Below are 18,319 nucleotides of genomic sequence, written 5' to 3'. Positions count from 1 at the left end.
ATGCTAACGATTTGCGAACGTTTTGCGAACGAGCAACAATAAAAATAGGTCCAGGTCTTATAAAGCGATCAACGATTTCTCGTTCGGTGGTTAATCGTTAACTGCATTTCAACCGAACGATTATCGTTCAGATTCGAACGATTTAACGATAATCTGAACGATAATCGTCCGGTGGAATAGGGCCCTTAGTCCAAAATTCTTTGCTGATAAATTTCATATTAGGCTGAATTCACACTGCGTTTTTGCAATCATTTTTTTTTCATCCGTTTTTTTGTGTCCATCCGTTTTTTTTTTTTGACAGACGCAAAAATGTAGCTGACACTACTTTTGTGTCCGTTAAAAAAAACGGATCAGTTTTTGTTTTTGTTTTTTACAATGGAAGTCAATGGAAAAACGGATCAAAACGGATGCATACTAATGCATCCGTTTTTTGCAAAAAAAAAAAAAAAAAAAAAAACGGATGGAAAAAACGCAGTGTGAACCTAGCCTTAGGCAGGAAAGGATCCAGGTATAAAGGCTAAATGATACATTCAGTTTGTATCCCTAGCTGGAGGAATCATACATCTTCATGTGACCCAATGGGCACCGCCGCTTACATTCTGACTGTGCCGTCCACTTTTAGAAGCACCACCTGGTTCCTGATATCTGCTCCTCTTTCAAAATATGCAAATGAAGTCTTTAGGTGCACTGGAGGCAGGCCCAGTATCCCTAGGTTTATTTACCTTGGCGACACGCACCTCCTGCACTGCCCTGTCCTGCTTTCTGTATACTTACATGTTCCATAGTCATAGTGGGGTTCTATTGCACCGGCTCACAACCACCTGTAAGCACCTTTGAACAGATGTTTAAGTAGTACTGGCTCCATCGATACTGCTACCAGATCATAGGTACCACTAAAACCACCTATAATCTGGTAGCAGTATCGATACAACCTGCACTTCATAAACAACCACTAGACTGTCTCTTCAAATGACTTTAGAGCGTGGTATGAGCCTGCGCAGTAGGCAGGAAAGAGGAGGCATACAGGAGGCAGGAAAGAGGAGTGCAGAAGGCGCGTTACCAAGGGGAGGAGACATAGGAGCATTGGCCCATCTCCAGTGCTCTGTGTAACTGACTCTACATTCCCTGTGTTATGGGGATATACAGTTGTGCTCAAAAGTTTACATACCCTGGCAGAATTTTTGCTTTCTTGTCCTTTTTCATATGAATGATAACACAAAACTTTTCCCACTCATGGTTCGTGGTTGGGTGAAGCCACTTACTGTCAAACTTTCTCTTTTGAAATCATAATGACAACAAAAAACATCCAAATGACCCTGATCAAAAGTTTACATACCAGAGTTCTTAATATTGTCCCCACATCAATTGCCTATTGCCTAACATCAATGACAGCTTGAAGTCTTTTGTAGTAGTTGTGGATGAGGCTCTATTTTTTCAGATGGTAAAGCTGCCCATTCTTCTTGGCAAAAAGCCTCCATATCCTGTAAATTCCTGGGCTGTCTTGTATGAAAGGAACGCTTGAGATCTTCCCAGAATGGCTCAATGATATTGAGGTCAGGAGACTAAGATGGCCACCCCAGAACCTTTACTTTTACTTGCTGTAGCCAATGACAGGTTGGCTTGGTCTTGTGTTTTGGATCATTGTCATGTTGGAACATCCAAGTACGTCCAATATATTTTTATAGAGTCCGGGATTTCAGTTAATGATATTTGTGGGTTTTTCTTTGCCTCCCACAATTCTCCTGGCACTTGTGGTTGAAATTTTTGTTGGTCTTCCCGACTGTTTTTACTGAGCCCCTGATTTTCCATTTGTTAATCACAGATTAACACTGCTGACATAATCAATTCCTTGGATATCAGAATAAAGCACGCAGTTCCTGTAAGACAGCCCAGGAACTGGAGGCTTTATGCCAAGAAGAATGGGCAGCTTTACCATCTGGGAAAATAAAGAGCCTCATCCACAACTACCACAAAAGACTTCAAGCTGTCATTGATGTTAGAGGGGGCAATACACTTGATCAGGGTCATTTGGATGTTTTTGGTAGTCATAATTTAAAAAGAGAAAACACAGTAGTTTGACAATAAAAGGCTTCACCCAACCACAAACCATGAGCAGAAAATCATCATGTGGCAGATTTCCATAGTCTCACTGCTCTTACAGTGAAGAATCCGCCTCTGTGCTGAGGGCGAAACCTTCTTTCCTCTAGACATAGGGGATATCCCCTTACCATTGTTACAGACCTAAAGGCCCTATAACACCACCAGATTTGACGACAGATTATCTGACAAAGATTTAAAGCCAAACCCAGGAGGGGATTTGAAAAGAGGAAAAATCCAGTCTTTCCTTTATGACCTGTTCTCTGTTTGTAGTTTGTTCCTGGGTTTGGCTGTCCATTCATATGTATGTACGTACATTGTGATCAGATTGCCCCAAGACATCTTTTTTAAACTAAATAACTCCAATCTTGATAACCTGTCCTGGTACTGTAACCCACCCATTCCCTTAATGACCTTTGTTGCCCTCCTCTGCACCCGCTCCAGTTCAGCTGTGTCCTTCTTATATACCGGTGCCCAAAACTGTACACAGTATTCCATATGTGGTCCGACCAGTGATTTATAAAGAGGCAAAACTATGTTCTCATCTTTAGCATCTATACCTCTTTTGATGCATCCCACTATTTTATAAGCCTTGGCAGACGATGCCTGGCACTGATCACTAAAGTTGAGTTTAATGTCCATTCTTATTCCTTTTTGGAAGCAGTTTTACATAGTGTTTTATTACGTAACACATAACTGTACTGTAATTATTATTATTACGGCCCAAATGCATAATCTTATATCTTCCCACATTACCTCATTTGCCATTTATCTGCCCAAGCCTCCAGCTTCCCAAAATCCCTCTGTAATATGATATTATCCCCCTCTGTGGTGATTACCCAGTTTAGTATCATCTGCAAAAATGGATTCTACTCTGTAGCCCCTCTACGAGGTCATTGATAAAAATATTATAAAGTGGACCCAACACTGAGCCCTGCGGTACCCAACTAGTAACTGTTACCCAGAGTATGTTCCATGAATGCCCACCCTGTTTTCTATCACTTAACTAGTTACTTATCCATTTGCATATGTTTTCCCCTAGTCCCAGCACACTTATTTTATATAGACTAAGCTTTCATGTGGCACACTATCAAATGCCTTTGAAAAGTCCAGATACACAACATCCAAAGCCTCCCCCAGGTCCAGTGTATAACTGACCTCCTCATAGAAGCCGATCAGATTAGTCGGACCGATCCCTCATAAACCCATGCTGGTGCTGTGTTATAAAGATTATTTTCATTAAGATACTCCACTATAGCATCTCTTACAAAGTTTCTTTACCCACTATAGATGTTAGACTTTCAAGCCTATAGTTTCCAGGATCACTCTTTGAACCCTACTTGAATATTGGTACCATATTAGCTATGCGCCAGTCCTGTGGAACAATCCCAGTCATTATAGAATCTTTGTTTGGATGGATTTTCTCCGGGTACTCCGGTTTCCTCCAACACCCATAACATACAGATAGGCGAATACAGATTGTGAGCCCCAATGAGGACAGTGACCAAAATTGGCAAACTAAGTGCTGCGAAATCAGTTGGCGCTATCCAAATAAAAGCATTATATATATATGAAAAAAAGCAAAAAAAGCATTAAATTCTGCTGGGGTATATGAACTAATAAGAATAAGAATCTGCAGCGGCACCATCAGGTCATAGGAACATTTTTGTATGTTAACTGGTGGTACACTAGCCTTAAGATGCAGTGGAGTGTTAGTGGATGTGTAAAGTCTGCTGCACAGGCCCCCAAACTAAAGCCTCTAGGAGTTGTAAACCAAATCCCCAAAACAAATTAAGTTTTGCTGCTTTTATTTTGTTTTAACTAATGTTTAGTACCCCTTTTTGATAATCAAGTGCACAAATAGATGCAACAGCAGCAGCATACCTTAGCAAGCTGAGCGCGCAGATCAGCAAAGTCAGCTTCCAGGTTACGTTTCTCTTCGAGGGCTGCACTAAGTTCTGCCTGACTCCTGAAATGCAAGGCCTCTAGGTCTTTGTTACGTTGCTGAGCTTGAAGCAGATCTGCATCTTTCTTCTTGAGGCTAAGTGAGAAGGAAGAATTACAACAGTATTACAGGAAGATTTTTAGAGAAATAACAGCAAAAAAAAAAAAAGACAGTGTCTCAAGACCAAGCATGGAAACACATAAGATATTGGAGGTGAGATATAGCTGCACTGGATAAATGTGGTGCAGATGGGGCGGTGTGGCCACTTCTTCAGTTATGTCCTGGGTGGCATAAAATCCCCAAAAGCCCTGCCCAATGGAGGACAGATTCTTCCAGTGTTGTTTAGGAGGTTGCTTCTAGGATCTTAGCATGGCTGTAGGGTCAGTACCACAATATGTAAAGCTGAACCTAGATTAGATTTTCTGTGGGAATCTATTGACAAGCTATCAATGAATTACAATGAATATACAATGAATGACAAGCTATCAATGAATTACAATCAATTTTTTTTTTTTACTTTGAATGATACCATACATAGAGGGGGTAATTTATAAACACTGGCAGTACATATGCCACTGGCTTAGGATGTGCCAAATTCATTAGGAATGAACACCTCCTTAAAAAAAAACTATATCTATCCTAGAGTAGCATAAACTAGTGACAGAGAAGCTAAACAGAATCACTTACATTGGTCTGTGCAGCTGATTTAGAGGTATCCTCCTGAACAACAAGGACTCCTCTACATTATGTGTGCGTGCGTAGTTCTGGATATTCATGAGCACTAGCACAATCCGCGCACTGGCCCCTGATCGGCAGTTGTTTATCTATGCTACGTATAAGCAGGCAGCAGTCAACATCTGAAAGTTGGAGGGAGTGGTGCAGCACAAAGCCCATTCTCCTGCATATCAGGAGAACAGCTGAACAGACACCGATCGGTTCAGTATTTCTGTCACCGGTTTATGCTGCCCTCATTTAGTATCAAACATATCAATGTTTATTAAAAGTACAAAGACACATAGCACAAAGCCAATGGGCCCACAATCGGCCTTCAACATGAAAGGAAGAAAACAAACAACAATACAATAATCAAGTGCAGATAAGTGCAAAAAATAAATAAAAATAAAATACAAACAAGAAAGTCCAGTACCCGTCGTCCTATCATATGGAAATATAATATGAAATGTCCTTCACATGAGCTGAAGTAATCCTGCTGCCCTCATTTAAAGCGTAACTGTCATTTTTTTTTATTGCAGAAATCAGTAGTATAAGCGATTTTAAGAAACTCTGTAATAGGTTTTATCAGCCAAAAAAGCCTCCTTATCTGTGCATTATCAGGCAAACACGTCTTCATTACAGAGAAGCCAGTGAAGACGGGCTCTGCTGTCTCCATTCTATCCTTATGGAGGGGGGAGGGGCCGAGGGAGATGAGGGAGCAGGAAGAGGTGACATGAAGGTCAGCTGTTTGTAGACTCTTTGGTCACCTAAACCGCAGGATTCTGGGGCCAGAAAGGTCAGTGCTTATCTATGAACTTACTGAGAGAAGATTGCAGGGTGTTGTGTTTTGCAAGACTGCTCCGTGCTCAGTCACTCCTAACAGCCCCTCCCCTCTCCATAGCCACATAATGGAGACAGAAATCCTGCTACTTCTGAAGTGAGGGGGAGGCTGGGAGATTGCTTTTTTAGTACAGAAGGAAACTCTTTTGGTTTATAAAACCTATTACAGAGTTTCTTAAAATCGCTTGTTCTGTTGATATTTTATGTTTTCAAAAAAATTACCCCGAAATGACAGTTACGCTTTAAGTCAGCCTAAACCTAGTGACAGATTCCCTTTAAAGGGAACCAATCACCTAAAAAAAAAAAAAAAAAATCGATATGAAGCCAATTATGGCACAGATTATTGGCCTCATATCGATTTTTCAGGTGATTGGTTCCCTTTAACATATTTAGTGCACTTTTCATTGTCTGTGCCCCAGCAGTTTTTCCTTTATCAGCTGGTAGAAGTTTCATGCACAATTTACACTAATTCCCGAAGAGCAAAAAATTAAAAAAAGACCTGCTTAGCTATGTTCATATTATCTGTGAGAATTAAAAAAAAAAAAAAAAAAAAAAAAAAGAAAGAAACAAGCGAGACCATACTGTCCAGTTGTTGCACCGACAGATGAATATGACAGAATTCGGGACAGAAAGTCACCATTGTGGAGAACATTTGCTGGATTATACAACTACAACAGGTGCAGACATTGCGGAAGCCAGTCAGGAGACAGCACTATTCATCTATTGCTGTAGCAGCATGTAGCCAACACATAGTATTAGGAGAAATCAGAAAATAACCTGTTTACCATAAAGACCTGATTTATATATTTAACCCCCAAGTGCTGCAGCTAGTTTGGGCCTTAATGACCAGGCTCATTTTTCAAAATCTGATCTGTCTCTCATTATGTGGTTATATTTCAGTGATGCTTTATGCTAGCGAGTCTGTGAATTGTAACATATAGTACTTTATGTTTGCTACTAAATTTGGTCACTATCTTGTGTTTTTTGTTAAAAAAAACAAAAAAAAACACTAAAATAGAATGAACATTTTATAAAAGTTAGCATTTTACAAACTTCTACAAACTAAGTCACATCACATCCTAAGTCACATTATTTTTCCATCATTTGGTAAACATTTTACTTTTTTAGGGTGTTACAGGCTTAGAAATGTATCAGCAGATTATCAACTTCCATGAAAGTTTCCAAAAGTGATCCCCAATCATTGCCCCATGCTCTCCGCCAGAGAGTCTGTTCACAGTGATGGTGGCGGCCATCTTGGATGTAATGGCCACCCGGGGAGGGGAAGGTTAGTGACCAGGCCACTTGGGGGTTAATTGGGGGGGGGGTTCATGTATTCATCACCTCCCATTGTGGGATCACTGTAAGGGGAGCCGAAAGTGTGCAGCGGTGCCAGCAATGCCTGTTACCGGCAGCCGCAGTTATAACATTAATAGCAATTGCCAGTGCGGGTGAAGGCAGAAAGGACCCCACACACTGCCCCATAGCTGAGAGGACGAGACTGCAAGCCTTACCGCTGCCCCTGCACTATTCTGACCCATCACCATAAAAAGCTGATGGCAGCAGAATAAAGCCGCAGAAGCTCAGTAACTTAGAAGTATATTGCCGTCCCTAACGTTCCTCTTCTCCCCCGCATTCTTTATTAATTCCCTAATTGATCTTAAGCAAATCTGCTGCCTAAGAGCATTTGGCGCGTCACCCTCCGGCCCCGAGCACCACCATGTCCCACCCAGTCCGCCCCCTCCAGTATAGATTTTTATACATAGTGGGCTCTATGTACCGTGTCCATGCAGGGAAGATGTCCCGTCAGAGACTGGCTGCTTCCCGCGCATGCGCGATTCATTCGGGCCGCCGACAATTCTCCCTGAGGTCACTAGAGATGTAAATATAAGTCTATGTTTGTCTGTGAATGTGTGTGAATTGAGGTGATTTGTTTTTTTGCAAACTGTATAACTGAGTGAGTTGTAGTGTGCATGGTGTGAGGAGAGTGTGGATTATGGGAGTGAGCATTGTGTGCATGATGGGTCCACACAATGCACACTCCCATCATCAACACTCTCTCAACAGGCACACACTACAACTCACTCTCATTTATACAATTTGCCAAAAAAAAACAACAATCACTTCAATTCAGACACATTCATAGACAAACATAGACTTATACTAACATATTGAGTGACCTCTGGGAGCATTGGTGGCGGCCCGGATGAATCGCGCATGCGCGGGAAGATGCCAGTCTCCGACGGGACATGTTCCCTGCACCAGCGCGGTACATAAGAGCCCACTATGCATAAATGAATATGCATAGTGGACGGGACACGGTGGTGCTCGGTGCCAGAGGGTGGCACCCCAAGTGCTCTTAGGCAGCAGATTTGCATAAGAGCAATTAGCGAATTAATAAAGAATGTGGGGGAGAAGAGAAAAGTTTGGTACAGCAATATACTCCTAAGTTACTGAGCTTCTGCGGCATATCAGCAGGTTGTCTAGGCAGAACCTGCTGATAGTGCCGCTTTAAAAGTAAGCTGAGACTTCCTGTTCTGTGCTAGTCATTTCCCAGCAGTGTTCTTCTTATCAACACAGACAGATTGGTGACACCAGTATATAGAACAGAAAGCAATTCAGTGACAGGAGACAACAGGTGCTTATCCAGTCACCAACTTCCTTGATTTGAAGAGAGGAGAAATCTGTCTTTCCTTGACGATATGTTTCCTGTGTATAGTCTGTTCCTGGCTTTGGCTTCAAAGATCTGTCAGATAAATCTCTCTGTGTAAACGCACCCATAGTACAACCCTCAAACTCTACAGCTCTGACACCACCAACTTTTATGTACTTACGTTTTTGTTACTTCATCAAGGTCTGACCGATACTTCCCCAACTCAATCTGTAGCCTTGCTCTGTCCTTTGCTGTTTCATCTAATATTTTTCGAGCATCAGCAAGTTCAGACTCATACAGGAGCTTGACCCCACTAACCTGCAAAATAACCCTCAGAATTAGTACATAGCTATATACATTAATATGCCCTCAGTATCTGTAGCAGAGCGTATCATCTTATAGAGGCGTCCATACCTGGCAACGTCTTTAACTTAAAGTGTCACTGTCGTGAATTTTTTTTTTGCAGAAATCAATAGTCCAGGCAATTTTAAGAAACTTTGTAATTGGGTTTATTATCAGAAAAATGCATTTTTATCATGAAAAAGCTGTTTGAAGCTCTCCCCCCTGTCTTCATTGTTCTCCTATGGAGAGAGCTAAACAAAAGACCAAAACAGGACAACAAAGAGTTAATCTACAAATATCTCACCCTTATCTTCTTGGACAGTCACCAGTGACCTGTCTGAGCTCGGATTACAGCTGTCACCCAGCTCCATGCCTGTAATCCTCTGTTATCTGCTTTCTGCTGCCGGCTAACTCCCTCCTTCCTCCTCCCCCCTCCCCTCTCCCTAGAGCAGACAGGGTACGACTCCTGCAACAAGTCACAATTTTCAGATTTTTCAGAGTGGATGAAAAAGAGGAAGGAGGGGGGGACCTGGGAAAAGGCTTTTTACATGCAGATAATGGCAGATTTGGCTAATAAACCCAATTACAAAGTTTCTTAAAATCGCCTGGACTATTGATTTCTGCAAAAAAAAAAAAAAATACGACAGTGACTCTTTAAAATTGCTAGCTTGGATTAAAACAGTGTTTGGGGATCCTTCCTAAATATTGCATGACCCATGGAACTGAGGGCCCCTGTACCCAGGCCGACTGGGGGCAGAAAAGCCCTGGTCAGTGCTTGTCTGCAGAGTCTTTACAAGGCTCAATTGGTCAAGGGGTTCATTAAAGGGGAACTCCATCGATTTTTATTTTTTTTTCATTGAAAATCAACTGTTGTCAGAAAGTTACATAAATATATCATTTACTTCTGTTTAAAGGGATATTCCTATATAAACTAACCACTCTAAATGCAGTCGTCTGGTTAGTTGAGATGGGAATACCCCTTTAAGGGTGCTATATCTGGCTCTGTCCAACAGAAAATCTGTTTTTGAAGCATCAAACGATTAAAGGGGTTGTCCATGTAGATGAGCTGTCTACAGGATGGGTCAGTCACTGATCGGCAGGGTGCTGACGTCCAAATACCCCGCACTACACAGTTCATGGGGCCAAAACAAAGATTGGCTATATGTGTAGCAGAGACAACATGTAACTGCAGCTCCACTCCTTTTGTTCACGAAAACCGCAGCTGTGCTGCAGTAACCAGATGCGGCCACTACATGGTTAATGGCACCAGGTGCTTCAAGTCATTCACTGTGTTGTATGAATAGCTCAGTCTGTTTTGCCCAGACAACCAACCAATAACAATTTTTAGGACAAATTGATTCTTATTCTTTGAACCATTTCACTACAATAATTTAGACATGACAAGGGAAAATACAAAAGCCAGGCATCCATTCACAGACAGCTGTTTCAGGGTGTTTGCCCCTCATCAGTGTGGAGTAGGATTCTGGGAGGCAATGAATAGTAGATCAGCAAAAAACACAAAAAAAAATCTTAGACTGCCTGGCTTTGGCATTTCCCTTGTCATGTCTCTGTAGCGGGAGGGCGCCAAAGCAGGCAGTGATGTGGAGCACGGGACAAGACGGGCTCCAGAGCACTGTTATCTCTGGGGGAGGGGAGAGCGGAAGGAAACCAGAGCCCAGAGATCATGCAGGAAATCGGGTTACCAAGTCAATGGACAGCTAACTTCCCCGAGAGGAGTTCATGTGTGTCTACGAAGGGAGGGGGCAGCAGAGAGCAGCCCATTGTCAGAATTGACACAGTAGAAGATTTTAGATGTCCAGAACCAGTAAGAAAAAGAATAAGAAATATGGAAAGGGTGAAAGATAGGTTATACATGTATATTAGAGGGTGGCATTGGGAAGGGGATTGTTTAGAATATTGTTTTTGTTACCTGGATTAGCCCTTTAAGGGGCCACATAATAGGGTGGTTTGGCTATCGCCTCACCCCTTATCAACATGCTGACTGAGGCTCCATGGACCACTTTTTTGTTTATTTCACTGTACCCCACCATATTTGGTATAGCCACAATCGCAATAACTTCGAACACTACCCCTTTCAACCCCCAATCAAAATATTTTTGAAAAAATAATGCCCCAATAAAAAAAAAAAAAAATCTAAAATATTAGATCAATTGATTCTAAACCTTTTCTCAATATATTTTATTTATTTATTTCCATTGCTTCACCCTGCAAATCCGCTTTATACATTTTGCCACCAGGGGGAGCTGTTTCTTAGTTTTAGCCTCCATTGTTCCAAAAGTGAAAATCTCTACTGATTTAGAATGAAAAAAAAAAAGTTGAGATTTCCTTACTCCCTCCTGTGAGTTCTTGTGTAAGGGCCCTATTCCACCTGACGATTATCGTTTGCATAATAGTTAACAATTAACGATCTCAAACGACCGCTATTGTGAAAGACCTGAAAACGTTCACTCATTTCCATGGAACGATAATCGTTACTTATGATCGTAATTGCGATAGTTTTTTCTTCGCTATTTATTTACTATTGCGTTCGTTTTTTTTTTTTTATACAAACGAACACTGGGCTTAGTTCATAAGAAATAAAAATGATCTTTTTTATGTATAAATAGGTACCAAATACACATCAAATTTCATTGGAGTAAAGTTAAAAAAAAAATTGACCACAATAATTAAAAAGTACAATTTAAAAAGGTGTCAGCAGAAATAAATCATCATGGATAGTGCAATTGTGATGATGTCTCATATATTAACCTCTATCTTAGTATGTTGCACGGGGATATATATGTATCAGATTACTTTTCAAAGTCTCCTAATGTCCCCTACGTTTCCATTCACTCTAAAGAGGGAACCTGAGGAAGATAACGAAACGTACGTAGAGGCGGCTCCATTTGGTGTTCTGGCAGCATGGGTGAGTGCAATAATATTGGATGGTAACAGCAGCTGATGTTAGACCTCTTTTAGAGTGAATGGAAACATAGGGGACATTAGGAGACTTTGAAAAGTAATCTGATACATATATATCCCAGTGTAACATACTAAGATAGAGGTTAATATATGAGACATCATCACAATTGCACTATCCATGATGATTTATTTCTGCTGACACCTTTTTAAATTGTACTTTTTAATTATTGTGGTCATTTTTTTTTTAACTTTACTCCAATGAAATTTGATGTGTATTTGGTACCTATTTACACATAATAAAGATCATTTATATTTCTTATGAACTAAGCCCAGTGTTCGTTTGTATAAAATATAGTGTGGGTTGTTTTATTGATAAGGTGACATCTGGTGGTGCAGGGTGGTACTGCAGCCTTAGTTGTTAGATTACCCCGTTCCCCTTATCTCAAACCTTGTGTGTAACTATTGCGTTCGTATCTATTGCGAACGACGTCTTATTCAATGCGAACAATTTGCGAACGTTTTGCGAACGAGCAACGATAAAAATAGGTCCAGGTCTTATAAAGAGATTAACGATTTCTCGTTCGGTCGTTAATCGTTAACTGCATTTCAGCCGAACGATTATCGTTTAGATTTGAACGTTTTAACGATAATCTGAACGATAATCGTCCGGTGGAATAGGGCCCTAAGGCTGTCATTTCATTGATAGCCTTCACAAGCATGCTTTCATTCACAAGTTTTTGACCCAGGACATGTGTCTGTAAACGTACAGTATCTATTATATAGGGCTTTTTTTTTTTTTTGCCTTTTTTTTTTTTACTGTCCATGGGGGGGGGTTACCCAGCTTTCTGAATGGACACTCCACCCCATTCAGGAGCCCGGGAAAGCTCTCAGCCATGCTGTATAGCCGACCTCTCTGTCTAGAAACAGCATTTGCACAGAGGAGACGGCTCTACAGCCTGGCTGAGAGCAGAATGGGTGAGGATGGATGTGGGGGCGGGTGTTGGAGCCGGAGGCTGTGTGTGCTCCCAAGTAGGTTGCACGTACGTTTATAAATTACTTCTATTTAAAAATCTCCATATTTCTAGTACTTATCAGCTGCTGTATGTCCTACAGGAAGTGGTGTATTCTTTCCAGTCTGACACATTACAATCCAACCAGTGCATCAGGACCCATATTAGTCCTGAATAGTGTTCAGCAGATCTGTCAAAATGCTCGGGGTTTTACAAAATTACCCGAACACCGTGCTACAAAAACATGGCCACTTTTGCACCACTCTTGTCTCTAGATTGGGTGGGGTTTGAAACTCAGTTCCATTGAAGTAAATGGAGCTTAATTGCAAACCACACCTGAACTGGAGACAAGAGAGGGGCAAAAGTGGCCATGTTTTTGTAGCGCTGGATAACCCCTTTAATTCCCAGTGTCTGCAAAAGATGGATGCAGACCTAGGTAATTCTGGAAAACATGGATACAACCTATGGCTGAGGCTAAGTTTTCCAGAGAGCCTTAGGGCCAGGGCTGTGGACTCAGAGTTGTGGTGTCTGAGTCGGAGCTAATTTGGCTGGAGTCGGAAAAAAAAATGTACAGACTCCAGCTTTGTAATAGGACCCTGGCCCTATTACATAAGGGTGGTCACGGAAAAGTTGTCGGTCACTATTTGGCAGTTTGTTTCTGAGCAGGAAGAGTCCATTGTGTGGGGGGGAGATCTGTGCTGTTCTCTTCCTGGATGCTGGATGACTGTATATGAGCAGCAGTGTAATATGGAGATATCCTGTGTAATATAGAGGAGGAGGAGGAGAAGGAGAAGACATAAGTAGTGTAGCAGTAACCTCTGTCCTCAGTGTGGTGTTTTCTTTCTGGGAGAAGATTGTGTCTTTTTCTTCAATGTGCTATGGCTGCAGTAGGCTGCGTGTGCTATGGCTGCAGCTGTGTGTGTGTGTGCTATGGCTGCAGCAGGCTGTGTGTGTGTGTGCTATTGTGTGTCCCCACAGTGACCTTCTATATCACTATGTGTGACCCCTCTCTATATTACAAGCATCTGGCATTGTTAGCAGTGTTTCTTTAAGTATGGTGAATATTTAGTAAGAAACATAGAAGACTGTCAGCAGGAAAAGACCACCTGCTCCATCTAGTCTAGTTGTGAGTAGTTCAGGACATGGAGGCTGGAGACTGGCTGCATCCACTGCACACAGGAGAATCTGCTTTATATACAGTATTGCTTTATTCACTCAGAAGTCGCCCCAGGATCATGTAGGACATTAGGGAGAAGCTGCTGAGCCAGTGTGATTAATAACTCCCCTGGTATATGACTGGCCATTTATGAAAGAGCAGGAGTCGGAGTCAGTCCTGATAAAATTCAGGAGTCGGAGTTGTAGTCAGAGCTGCGGCTTACCGTCTCCACAGCCCTGCTTAGGGTGGCATCCAACTTCTGCAGCCACAGGGAATTAAGCTCAGAGTGTTCGGGTAATGTAGTCAAACCCAAGAATTTTGACAGATCTGCTCAACACCAGGCATGACCAAATGCATTGGCCACTGACATTGCTGCAAACATATCCCAACACCAAACAGGGCCAGCTTGGATGGTAAGATACAAGTTATTATTAACTTTTCACACATTGTCCGAAGGGCTGTGGAGTCGGTAAGCCGCAGCTCCGACTCAGACTCCTGAATTTTCTCAGGACCGACTCCAACTCCGGACTCAGACTCCTGTTCCTTCATAAGGCCCCGTTCCCACTGAGCAAAACCAGCAGAATTCCACAGCGAATGCCGTTAGCCTCCCGCTCATAATGGGAGTCTATGGGAGGCGCGCGCTCCTGCCCTGTCCGCGCTGAAGAATGAACATGTTCATTCTTCAGCGCGGACAGAGCAGGAGGGCGCACCTCCCATAGACTCCCATTATGAGCGAAATTGTCCGCCGTGGAATTCCACTAGTTTTGCTCAGTGGGAACGGGGCCTAAATGGCCGGTTATATACCAGGGGAGTTATTTATCACACTGGCTCAGCAGCTTCTCCCTAATATCCTACATGATTTCTGAGGGAATAAGGAAAACATATAAAGCAGATTCTCCTGGGTGTGCAGTGGATGCAGCCAGTCTCCAGCCTTCATGTCCTGAACAACTCAGAACTAGACTAGATGGAGCAGGTGGTCTTTTCCTGCTGACAATCTTCTATGTTTCTGACTAATTATTCACCATACACAAAGAAAACTGCTAACAATGCCAGATACCTGTAATATAGAGGTCAGCCATAGTGATATCCCATAGTGATATAGAGGTCACACAGTGATATAGAAGGTCACTGTGGGGGCACGCAATAGCACACACACACACAACACACACAGCCTGCTGCAGCTATAGTATACACACACACAGCCTGCTGCAGCCATAGCGCACACCCCACACACAGCCTGCTGCAGCCATAGCATAGACACACACACAGCCTGCTGCAGCCATAGCACACACACACACAATCTTCTCCCAGAGAGAAAACACCACACTGAGGACAGAGGTTACTGCTACACTACTAATGTCTTCTCCTCCTCCTCCTCTATATTACACAGGATATCTCCATATTACACTGCTGCTCATATACAGTCATCCAGCATCCAGGAAGAGAACAGCATAGATCTCCCCCCACACAATGGACTCTTCCAGCTCAGAAACAAACTGCCAAATAGTGACCGACAACTTTTCCATGACCCCCCTTATGTAATAGGGCCAGTGTTCTATTACTGATATATTCCCCGCCCCCCCTTATGTAATAGGGCCAGTGTCCTATTAGAATGTTGCTCATAATATATATTCATGAGCAAAACTTGTAAAATTCATATCAAAATTCAATTCTACATTTTTTAAAGATGGAGTCGGAAAAAAAATTTTCTGACTCCGACTCCAGCCAAAACTAGCTCCGACTCCACAGCCCTGATTGTCCCAGATCAATATGTCTGGGACAAAACCTGTCCAATGTGCCCAGTGGCCACCAATCACATGTGAGCAGTGACAGATTATACAGCTGGGGGTCAATAGGGTTGTGGTCAGTCAGTACAAGTCTGTCAGGTTCTTCTGCACCAGACTATGGGCCTGCCCTAAATTATAGGACACGTCAAGCTGAACTGGCTTTCCAACTAAAGGGAAACATGGGCATCAAAACAAGTGGGAATTACTGCTACACAATGGTATGTTATAAACCTTAAAGGAGAAGTCCAGCCAGACCCATTTTTCTTTTACCAAGTGCTGGGAAGGGGGAGGATAAAAGAAATAAAGTGCTCTTACCACACCTTCTCCAGCAGGGACCTGGGTCGTGACACGTGAAATCCGCTCAGCTAGTCAGCGGCTGAGACAGGACCCCAATACGGCTGCTGACTGTCTGAACAGACCTCCCCACGTCACAACCCTGGTCTCCACTCAGACTAAAAAGTGGCCATGGACAAGGGCCAGAGCAGCAGGATGCGGCCACCAGCGCTGGGGGGGGGGGGAAAGAGTGGGGGAGTTAGAGCACTTTATTTCTTTTATCCTACCCAGCACTTGGGTCCGGCCAGATGTCTCCTTTAAAGAGAAACTCCAGTGAAATTTTTATTTTATTTTTTTAAATCAACTGGTTTCTGAAAGTTATATGTATCTCTAAATTACTATTTAAAAATCTCCAGTACTTATCAGCTGCTGTGTGTCCTGCAGGAAGTGGTGTATTCTTTCCAGTCTGACACAGTGCTCTCTGCTGCCACCTCTGCCCATGTCAGGAACTGTCCAGTAGAGATGATCGAACAGGGCTGATGTTCAGGTTCGTACGAACTAGAACCATCGGTATTTGACTCCCGCAGTCTTCCCGTTCAGTGGGGAAGGTGGAGAAAGCCCGAGTACTGCCTGGAAAACAGGAAAATAACCTATGACCCAGGCTGTATTCCTGTTTTCTAGGCGGGACTCGGGCTGTCTCCACCTTCCCCACGGAACGGGAAGACTGCAGTTTGAGTTCATACGAACCTGAACATCAGTGCTGCTGGAACATCTCTACTGTCCAGAGCAGCAGCAAATCCCCATAGAAACCTCTGCTGCTCTGGGCAGTTCCTGATACAGACAGAGGTGGCAGCAGAGCACTGTAAGCCTGGAAAGAATACAGCACTTCCTGCAGGACATACAGCAGCTGATAAGTACCGGAAGACTGACTGGAGATTTTTTAATAGAATTTATAAACCTACAAGCTTTTTGACACCAATTGATTTTGAAAAACAAAAAACTGTATACTGGTATCTACAGGACTTGGAGACTACAGGTAGTTCACACTGTATACTGGTATCTTTGGAGCCCTAGTTATTGCTATGCAGTACAGCAGCATACTATAGCATTACTCATCCTGAGCCTCCTGCTTCATGCATATAATATTGCTGGCTCTGTTATTAAGACATGGCAGAATAATGGGAGAAATTGAAAGCCAGAATTAGTTGTGTTCTCCCGCCTTTATCTGCATGCCTGGAATAGATTTATGTAAGCTGTGGTAGCAATAAACAATGCTATAAAAAATGCTAAGGAAAACGCATTACCACGCAGAGTGTGAGCGCAGCCACAGGGGCTCGGTCACGTGTAGGTGACAGCGTGCTCGGCGCATATACACACAGCAGCACGTGATGACGGCAGTGTATACCGCGCGGTGCACTCGCTGGGGCACCTGGACATGGGGCGGGGCCAGGGCAGCCTCATGGTCAGAGGTCACGTGTCACCCCCCCTCCCCACCAGGTGACAGGTAGCAGCCCGTGCCCGGCTATAATGAATTGAAGCCCCGGTCCCGCCGACCCCGTCCTCCACACTCACCTCCCGGGTGGTGACCTCCTCCTTCTCGGAGATCTTCACCATCAGACGGTCATTCTCCAGCTCCAGGGAGCGCACCCGGTCTATGTAGACGGCCAGGCGGTCATTGAGGTGCCGCAGCTCCTCTTTCTCCTGCAGCCGGGTGATGCGGGTTGGTGACAGCGGCGTGGAAGATCCACGTGCGGGAGACTGCATGCTCGCGCGGCTGGGTGTGGAGGTAGCCATGCAATAATTCGGGGGGTCCCGCTAGAGAACTACTAAGCGCTTCAAGACTCGCCTCACAGCTTCTTTCTCCTCAAGCAACGGTCACTTTTCATTGAATGGCGGGAGTACAAGGTGCCAACCAATCGCAGGAGAGGCATCGTGTGACGTCACCGCTTTAGGATTCCGGCGTGGCCATGTCTAGTAGGGTAATCGCGTAACTGCTCTAAAGCGTCCTGCCCATTAAATGGCTGCGCCCATACCATGTTCCAAGATGGCGTCCGAACAAGTGTGGGATTATGGGAAATGTAGTCTCGCTGGAGCGCGGCCATTTTAGCCAGCGAACTGTCACTAGTGTAATCAGTTAGCGCTAGAGCTGCAGTCTTTCTATGATGCCTCTCAAAGCTTGTGTGGTGGCTACAGCATCTACTGTCCTTTAAAGCCCTGGGCAATCTTCCAATTAAAAGTATGCTACAAAAGTATGCTTTCTTTCATAATGTGTTCCGTATTTTCAGTTTTTTCATCCATATTTGTTCCTTTTATTTAATTATGGTTTCACTTTTTTTTTTTCCTGTTTTAGGGCAGGTTCAGACTGAGGAATTCTCGCAGAAAATGTCCGCAGAAGTCCATCAGCTGTCCGCCCGCACATCTGGGCGCTTTTCCGCCGGTCCCATAGACACCATTCTATGGGCCGGCGTATTCCGCTATACGCTGAAAGAAGTGTCATGTCACTTCTTTCAGCGGATCACGGAATACACCGGCCCATAGAATGACAGCTGACGGAATTCCGCAGACATTTTCCGCGAGAATTCC

At 43.4% G+C, this 18,319-nt stretch overlaps 1 protein-coding gene across 1 annotated transcript in view; it reads right to left on the bottom strand.

Annotated features, from left to right (window-relative positions):
- Nucleotides 1-17,694, bottom strand: part of LMNB2 (lamin B2) — a 36,796-nt gene extending 19,102 nt beyond the window's left edge. Inside the window, exons 1-3 of the mRNA XM_069977962.1 lie at nucleotides 17,309-17,694; nucleotides 8,428-8,564; nucleotides 3,982-4,138 (exon numbers count right to left, since the gene is read on the bottom strand). Of these exons, the coding sequence (XP_069834063.1) occupies nucleotides 3,982-4,138; nucleotides 8,428-8,564; nucleotides 17,309-17,530 (516 nt within the window). The 5' untranslated portion in view covers nucleotides 17,531-17,694. The remainder of the gene's footprint in view (nucleotides 1-3,981; nucleotides 4,139-8,427; nucleotides 8,565-17,308) is intronic.
- Between the last annotated feature and the right edge of the window lie 625 nt (nucleotides 17,695-18,319).

This window comes from Dendropsophus ebraccatus, chromosome 7, assembly GCF_027789765.1.
Source record: "Dendropsophus ebraccatus isolate aDenEbr1 chromosome 7, aDenEbr1.pat, whole genome shotgun sequence".
Classification (NCBI taxonomy): domain Eukaryota; kingdom Metazoa; phylum Chordata; class Amphibia; order Anura; family Hylidae; genus Dendropsophus; species Dendropsophus ebraccatus.
This window is presented reverse-complemented; position numbering and strand designations above follow the sequence as displayed.